This window comes from Buceros rhinoceros, unplaced genomic scaffold, assembly GCF_000710305.1.
Source record: "Buceros rhinoceros silvestris isolate BGI_N320 unplaced genomic scaffold, ASM71030v1 scaffold43205, whole genome shotgun sequence".
Taxonomy (NCBI): domain Eukaryota; kingdom Metazoa; phylum Chordata; class Aves; order Bucerotiformes; family Bucerotidae; genus Buceros; species Buceros rhinoceros.
In genome coordinates, this window is record NW_010411916.1 from 1,001 (window position 1) to 9,326 (window position 8,326).

Here is an 8,326-nt window from a genome sequence, read left to right on the forward strand (position 1 = left end):
AAACTTCAGAAGCAATACTGCACTGTTTAGCCTTTTCTTCCATTCCTGACCTATACCATAGCAAATGAGCTGTATTTAAGTTTATATTTGATAAACTCAGAGTTCTGGTTTGACCTATATATTGTTCTAGGGAGTTAAGTATCTGTCAACAACATTTCCTTTCTAATTGTAGGGATTTAGAACTTTCAAATACTGTAAAATCTTTCTATGTTTAATAAAAGTTCTCCATTTAATTTCTAATAAAGAAAAAAGTTTAAAATACACTTCAGCTGCAAGACCAAAGCATGTCTTCAAGAAAGCCATGACTTGTTAGAGACACTCCTGAAATACCTCTTTGCTGGGGGTTTATCACATTTCTCTCCTATACTAACCATAGGAAAATAAGACATGAACTAATAGATAATACACAGCATGAATGGGATCTACATATAAAATGGCAATTGAAGGTCTCAAGTAACAGGCTGAAGAAAGCTAGAGTGAGAATAACTGCAAATCTACTTTCTAAAAAGATGCAGATTGTACAAAACAACATGACCCAGCACTTAATGTCTGATAACATGCGGGCTAAGCCTTTCTTAAAAAAAAAAATTACACCCATTTTTCAAATGCTTTTCCCTTTTCTCTTAATGTGTTAGATACACGTACCCTGAGGGGGAATTTTAAAGGCCTACGATAAGGCTGGAAACCCACAGGTCCTCCTTGTTGAAGTATGGCTTGATGGGCTGCATGAAGACCTTCTCCCACAACTGGAATGGCATTATTATTGCGAGCATGCTGGTTGTTAGGCTGCTGATTTGCATTGTTTTCATTCTCTTCCTGGTCACCGAGTAGGTAAGAATGGAGATCCCTGTAACAATCAACATTTCAGCTTTGCTCTGTTTCATACGAATGAGAATCTTACAGATAGGCCTACTGAGTGCAAAGTGTACAAAACTTATACAGGAGCACTGGCAGAATTTTGGTGAAATAACCCATTTTCTGATAATGTACTCAATGTCATCCAAAACAGACTGTAGAAGAAAAATGCTAGTTTGAGTGCATGATCAGTGGGAATACAGCCACAGATAAAGATCACTTATCTGTTTGCTTTAAAAACAACAGCTGGTATTAGAGTTGTGCATATAAAAGAAACCTGCATCAATATTTCAGTTCATTTAAGCAGGCAGCTCAACTGACAGCTTTTACTGTACTGCTTCTAAACTCTATTGGAAACAATTGCCTTCAAACCTAAACTGTACAAGGACCGCACTGTGTTGCTATAGACATGTGTTCAGAAATACAGTCAGGCAAAGTCTTTCAAGAAGATTCTTAATTGCTCAAAACCTGATCACAACTTTAAGAACATCAATCCCAGAGTCAATTTACTTTAAAAAGTATTCCATTGATACTTCCTGCACACATCATTAGCAAATAGATATTTATTGGAGGCCAATTAAAAAAAAAAGCCCAAACCCAATATGAGCATGTAGAAGTTAATTTTTCTTTGCTTTAGCAGAAATTTTATTAGCAGTAAGATGCATGCAGATATTCTACCCACAGTCAATGAAACCATTTTCATTGGTTTGCTTTTTAAAAAAAAAAAAAGCAGAGAAAGATATTTTAATCTTTGCTCCACTAAAATTGCTGAACAGGTATTTCATAATTGTCCCTAATGGCTGCAACAGTGGAGAAAGCAAAGCCTTTAATATCATGATCTCCGAAATCATCTTCCTGTGTCATACTTAAACACCATCAAAACACAGACAAATTAATTAAAAAAAAAATATTTCCAAAATGCAAACTATGAGAACAGGGGTGGGAAAAGTTTCCTTACGAAAAGTAAAAAAAAAAAATTTTGAATTACAGTGGAAGAAAGAAGTCTTTCATTAATTTTCTCAGACATATCTTAGCAAAGAATCTTCATCCTAGTAGTGCTGCACTGGCATGACCCACAATGAGCAAGAAGACATGGTGGGAGAATGCCAATATACTTAAAAGTTAAATTTAATACTTTATAGAAACAAAATCAACCTTCATTTTTTCTTGACTAATGTGGCAAACAAACTAAAAAATCATTTCAAGTGCTAGAACTCTGCCTGGCAGTCTAAATCAAAGAACCTCACTTTGTATGATCATTTACGTTAGCTGTGAAAGATAGAGCTTTATCCTCTTTGGAGACTGAACTTTTAACTTTAAAATCCCCAGTTTTAAAAGTATTCAACTTTAATACCTTTCCACTTTAATTCACTTTTTTCCTTGCCTAACATTCCAAATACTTTTTTTCTTTTTTGGTTTTTCCTTTTTATAAGAAGACATACAAGATGTGCACTAGAATTTTACTTAGATGACTCAGGGTAATGCTCTGCTGACACCTACCTCTTTAAGGTAAGTTAACAAGCTGTTAGTCACACTTTTATAGATATTTTACTAACCAGACTCTGTAATAGTACACCAAAAGAGTTACTTGTCAAAGACTCATCCAGAAGTAGGTACAACTACTACTTACAGGAAGGAAATAACTTTAGAAGTTTTTCATCATGTTTATGTATAAAATAGTTATTAAAGCTACTTGTTGGGCTAAGTCTTGAAAGCCCACTACCTTCCTGTTACAAGGCTAAGCTGGACACAACGCTTGTAGTTGATTTTGGCTTTCTGTACTTACAGCAAGTATCCAGCAGTAACAGTCCATGCTCGTACAAGACCTTTCAACCACTGTCTTGTATGCCCTTGTTCTAGCAAAGCTGGAAGCACCACCTGAAGCAAAAGGAGCTCTAGGGAAAGTTCACTTACTGGAGCATCACTAGAAACAATGGGAAGAGCAGGAAGTCAAATGTAAGGAACGTTCTGACAGTAATCTTTTATATTGAATCACATTAAGACTATCATGACAAAAAATAGGAACAATTATTAGGTTTTTGCAGACATTTTTCCTTATATACTATCCTGAGCACAGGTTAAGTGTTCATGGATGTTTAGGCACTTAGGTACACAGGATATATAAGAAAAAGTGTTGAGAAAGATCATATCAGGGAATATTATTTGCTCTTTTATTAGCTATCATTGCTGTTTCAATCATTACTTAGAAACGGAAAGATACTGCTATCATTAAAAAGAAATGCAGTTACAGATACCCTTTTATTCTTGAAGCAATGATAATCAGGAACGAACATGAAAAAGAAACACCGCAGCAACTTTCCTATTAAAAAGTTGAAGGGAAGCGTATTCTGAGAGCATGTAAAAACCAAATAGTTACCATCACTGAAGTAATTCAAAATGCCTTTTGTTCTCCCTAGTAGCTTTTTGACAAATTGTATGATGTATCCACATTGTTTATCTTTTTACTTTTCCAGAACAATGAATATTTAAAATAACATGACAAACAGTGTCACATTAATGTTCAAAGAGTGCACTTTTTTCTAGTTATAGGGAGACTGAAAAACACTTTGTTTTAAAAAAATTAATGCTTACCTGTAAAGCATAACATTATATGGAAGGAAGTTAGGCAGGAGATACTTAATAATGCGTATAGGAAGCCACAGCATGAGCAGTACAATTGATCCAAAGACAATCTGCAACAAGGAACTTAAATAAATTAGTCTGAATAGCAGAAACAACCAAGCCTTGTTTCCCACCCATCTCGCTGGCATGTTTCCTGTGAGGTGGGTTTGCCCTGACTAACAGCCAAACATCTACCCAGCCGCTTGCTCATTCTCCTGTCTTGCTGAATGAGCAGAAAACAGAAGGATGGCATGAGGCTGGAAAAAGTTCTGCATTAATTAGCTAAGCAAATTAAAACGTGAAGTTTAAGTAAAGGCAATTTCCAACACAAGATCTCCAAGACCTTTAGCAACAAGCAGATATTTGCTTGTATTTGGGCCACTTGCTGTGACACAGTTTCAGGCAGCTAAAGCATTATGATTATCTAAGGAGAAAATACTCCAAAAGGTGGAACAGTCAGCTCCTCTCGTACTGAAGGGCTCTCTAACAGAACTAAAATCTACGAGCTTTCATTGCTCAAAGCACCTTAAGTCTATTAAGACAATACGTCAAATAACAACAGTTCAGTATACCGGTTTTCACAGTTGATGTGGCATTTACGTTAAAGACAGCCCAAGACCCTCCCCTTACTGCATGCAAGGCAAACTTCAAACAGGCAAAAGGAAAAGACTTTTCTTGTTTTCAGTGTCTTAAAGATAATCTTGAAACAGGTGCCACTGGTGAGAACACCATCCAGTCCAAATCCAATCCAAAATTTAACTAGAAAGTTACTCTACCCCTCCTGCATTACTTTAACTGAACTGGATGCACAGTGTTTACTGCGATAACTAGGAACATCATGAAAGCATTATACAATTTACAACATCCACAATGATAAACACTTGTCTGACTATACAAACATTTCCTGTGATTTTACATAATGAGAAGATAGAGCAGTAAAATGTTTGGAAAGGGACCTTTAGAGGTAAACTACCCCAAGCTCTGGCCCTGAGCAGACCTAGTTACATCAGGTCACTCAGAATCTTATCCAGCTGAGCTTTGAGTATCTTAAACAACATTGATTCTGTTGGCAGCTCCTTCCAGTGTCTAATGACCTTCATGGTGAAAATGCTTTTCCTTAAATACACAGTAGCATATACGGGAACTAATGTATGAAATTTTCTTCCCAAACAAAGAAATTTTTGAGAAAAGTCCTTACCACTGATAAGATAAACCTCCTGAGATGTCTATAAATAGGTAAGTGAATCATTTCCTGCACAGGATTAAAGTCTGGATCATTCAAATTCCTGAGAAACCATAAGACACCAGGTCTCAATACCTGAAGTAGAAAATAGAAACCAATATATGAAGAGATAATTATCTTTGTATTCTTTGACTTTCATTTTGGATAACTGCTGCAGTAAATAAGTTTCAAACATAACAGAGGTATTTGCTGAACGAACTTCAACAAAACAGTACAGAAATAAAACAAAGGAAGCATTACTGTAGAGAAGCGATAGCCAATTACAAGCTTAATTTTCAAGTATAAAGCAATCTTAAACAACTGATGAGTATACAGACACATCTGAAGGCAACACCCATGTTTAAGGGCTCTTTGTAAACTAAAAACTACTATGCAAAATACACTGTAAATCATAACTTTCCACTGCAGCAAGTACCAGTGTGGCCCTTTTCACATAAGGTTGAAATGCAATATAGATACACAAAGCACAGTAGCAGCAGTACCCACACATGAAAGATTTAACCAGCAGTTCAACATGCAAGTTTCCCTAGCTATGTTACATACCCATCTTGTTCTTATAGACTTACCTCTCTCAGTAAAAGAATGAAGGATGCAAAATAAAAGACGTAAACCATTCCAACTAACCAATGCAGAAACATTGTGGTACCTGGGGCAGACTGAAAGCTCAGTTCTCTGTCTTTCAAAGTGGCATCAAACATCTCCTAGAAGGTAAGTAGAAAAGAAGTATGAATAAAGTTTGACAAACCTCCACAGTTACTCATTTTGTTTACTCTAGTTCATATATACTACTAGGCATTTAATTTAAATGTCTGCCTCATGCTAACACATAAATAATTACAGCATTTATTTAGAGGGAAAAGGGAACAATTTACAATAAGAGCAGCAAATAAAGATCAATTTCTGATCAATTTCTTTCTTCTGACAGAATAGGAAAGAAGTTAACTCAAACACTTCTGAAGGGCTTCTGATTACACACAAGAAGAAAATTTTTCACAACAAGGACAACCAGCCATTGGAATGATCTCCCCAAGGAAGTGGTGGAGTACCCAACATTGGACACTTAGAAGATTCAGCTGGACAGGGGTTGCTGGGCCATCTTATCTAGATCGTGCTTTTACTACAAAAGGTTGGACCAGATGATCCTTGAGGTCCTTTCCAACCTGGTACTCTATGATACACTACATAAGATATAAATCAGTTCAAACCAGGCGGCACTGTGATGGAAGCAAACACTTATTCCCTTAAGTAAAAAACTGTTTGTACTAAGGTTAGAAGAAATTTACTTTCCCCATTTTAAATTAAACAATTATTTTTTAGGACAGAAAAACTGTCCTTCTCAATTCCAAGCAAACACAGATTTCTGTTAAAACAGAAAGAGACTAACAACTATTAAAATATGAAGTCATTATCATTTCACACAAGACGGCTACATAAAGAAGTTTATTCAGTATACAGGTTTGCCTATAAGCTCATTATCAGAGTGGTCTTCTATCAGAGTGGTCTTCTAAGTGCAGTAAAAAGGATAGGAACTTATTTTAATGTAGCATGTTAATTTTTATTTAGAAGCATAAAGGAAAACAAAGCCCTTTCCCCCTACAAACACTATGCGTATAAAAAGGAGTGCTGTCAAGCTCATAGCAACAATTCTCTTCTCATCAGAACTTTTTTCCTTTAAATATAAACACTGTTAAAAAAGATTTTATCCTGTATATTTCCATTCTTACCAAAGAGCATATATCCAGCCACCAGCCACAGATGAGAGGAAACACACCAATTTCAACCACCACTAACAAGGAAACCTTTAGGAAAAGAAGAGAAAATAACATCTCACTGGTTTAACAGAAATTGGTAAGAAAATTATGACGTAAGCTTAAATTGAGAGGGGATTTTGTTGCACACAAAAAGAAAGGATTACCTTGACAACAATATAGCAAACTCCTAATAAACGACGTGATCGCTGGAACTTAACAAGTGCTGCCAAACCCTGAATAGTTTTGTCAAGAAAATAATACTGAAAAATACTTTATAACATAGTTTGATTAATATGAAACACTATATTACATGGCTTTTAACAACAGAAAATTTTATTTAAAAAGTGAAATAGGAAATATGTATTTTATCAGAGACCATTTTTTCTAATTTCACCAAAAGAGCAGAGCAAAATCATAAATTAACTGCATCTGTATCATGTCCAGGCCTCTTGTATTTTTTTTTACATATAAAATCTGAACCAGGTAACTACTAACAAGAGGATACATGACAAACAATTAGAGTCACTGCTAGCAGAACATATCCGACTATTGTTGTAATCAAGCCTTCAAAGTGAGATGCTTGGACCTGGAAGGGAAGGAAAAATGGGAAAGTTTATCAGTCTCTTAAAAGATCTTGGTTTTATGAATTAAGATAAATGCCAAATATCAACTCTTTGAGAAGAATTGCAAGTTTCTTTAGTTTTTACATATTTTAATAATCTACTACTTTTTTGGTTTCTCCATCAAGATTAGAAAATGTTTACATTTACTGGAAAAGTCTAAGAACTACTTTCCTCAAACATGAAACAATCTCTAGATATGAAACAAAAAGTGACACCTTACACTACCCCACTACCTCCTAGCTTTCACTACCTATTATCAATGAAAATCACTCAGTAGACAAATAAAAAATGTACATGAGGAACCAGAGGCTGTTAAAAAACCCCAAATGTATTTTTTGTAAAAGGAGGAAACCTCACTTAAAATGTATATGATGGAGAAAGTGGGATAAGAGTGACAGAACTTTTTAAATCATAGATTAAAAATGGTTTTAGGAGAAAAAACAAGAGACACATTAGTTTATTTCTGCAAATCACAAGTGGAAGAATGCTACAAAAATATTGTGATTAAATGAATAGCATCAGTTTTCTCATTTTGAAATTATGAAACAGTACTTACATATTCCTCAAAGCCCAGGCCAACAATGGAGAAGTGACCAATGTGGTATGGACAAAATGCTGCATAACACAAGCAAAAAAGAAGGGGGGAAAAAAGGCCATGAAAACTGCTAAATGGAGCCTTATTTGCAGGATGTGCATTGTAACATGGTAATTATTCTACTTCTCATCAATTTTTGAGAACAACTAAGAACTACTTTCTGTGCAAATATCTGCAAGCGTTACATGTCTTACAATTTTGCAAACACTGAAAATCAGATCAGAATTCATGCTGGAAAGCTACTAACAATATAAATCTACAAAAAATTAAAAGGCAGTCTCTTCCTTCTTGGATCATCTGCTGCATGTAATGAATTCAATTTCTCAGTTTCATGTACTAGGATGGTTTCACTTAAACAGACTGCTGTAGTAAGCTGTCTGTATATTCTCTCTTTCCCATGCACTAAAAGACTTAAGTAGCCATTTTACATCTTGTTCAGATGGGACTTGCTTTAGCAAGGTTTCAGTTTTAGGGCTTTAATTCTTAATAATACTGTGAAAAATGCAACCCTGCAGAGATTTGCAAAGGCAGAAGGGGGGAGAAAGACAATGCTCCAGTGAGGGCACGAGGAGTAACTGAGAAGTCTTTTACTTTGAATTAATGTACTAAGAACTGTCATTGTTCCTGAGAATGCATT

At 35.3% G+C, this 8,326-nt stretch overlaps 1 protein-coding gene across 1 annotated transcript in view; it reads right to left on the reverse strand.

Moving 5' to 3' along the window:
- Positions 1-645: 645 nt before the first annotated feature.
- The window catches only part of MARCH6 (membrane-associated ring finger (C3HC4) 6, E3 ubiquitin protein ligase), a gene marked incomplete at its 3' end in the record, with an annotated part of 31,237 nt that continues 23,556 nt past the window's right edge, over positions 646-8,326 (reverse strand). The window contains exons 10-18 of the mRNA XM_010136169.1: positions 7,651-7,709; positions 6,977-7,057; positions 6,636-6,704; positions 6,445-6,519; positions 5,287-5,421; positions 4,676-4,795; positions 3,448-3,548; positions 2,642-2,779; positions 646-847 (exon numbers count right to left, since the gene is read on the reverse strand). Of these exons, the coding sequence (XP_010134471.1) occupies positions 646-847; positions 2,642-2,779; positions 3,448-3,548; positions 4,676-4,795; positions 5,287-5,421; positions 6,445-6,519; positions 6,636-6,704; positions 6,977-7,057; positions 7,651-7,709 (980 nt within the window). The remainder of the gene's footprint in view (positions 848-2,641; positions 2,780-3,447; positions 3,549-4,675; positions 4,796-5,286; positions 5,422-6,444; positions 6,520-6,635; positions 6,705-6,976; positions 7,058-7,650; positions 7,710-8,326) is intronic.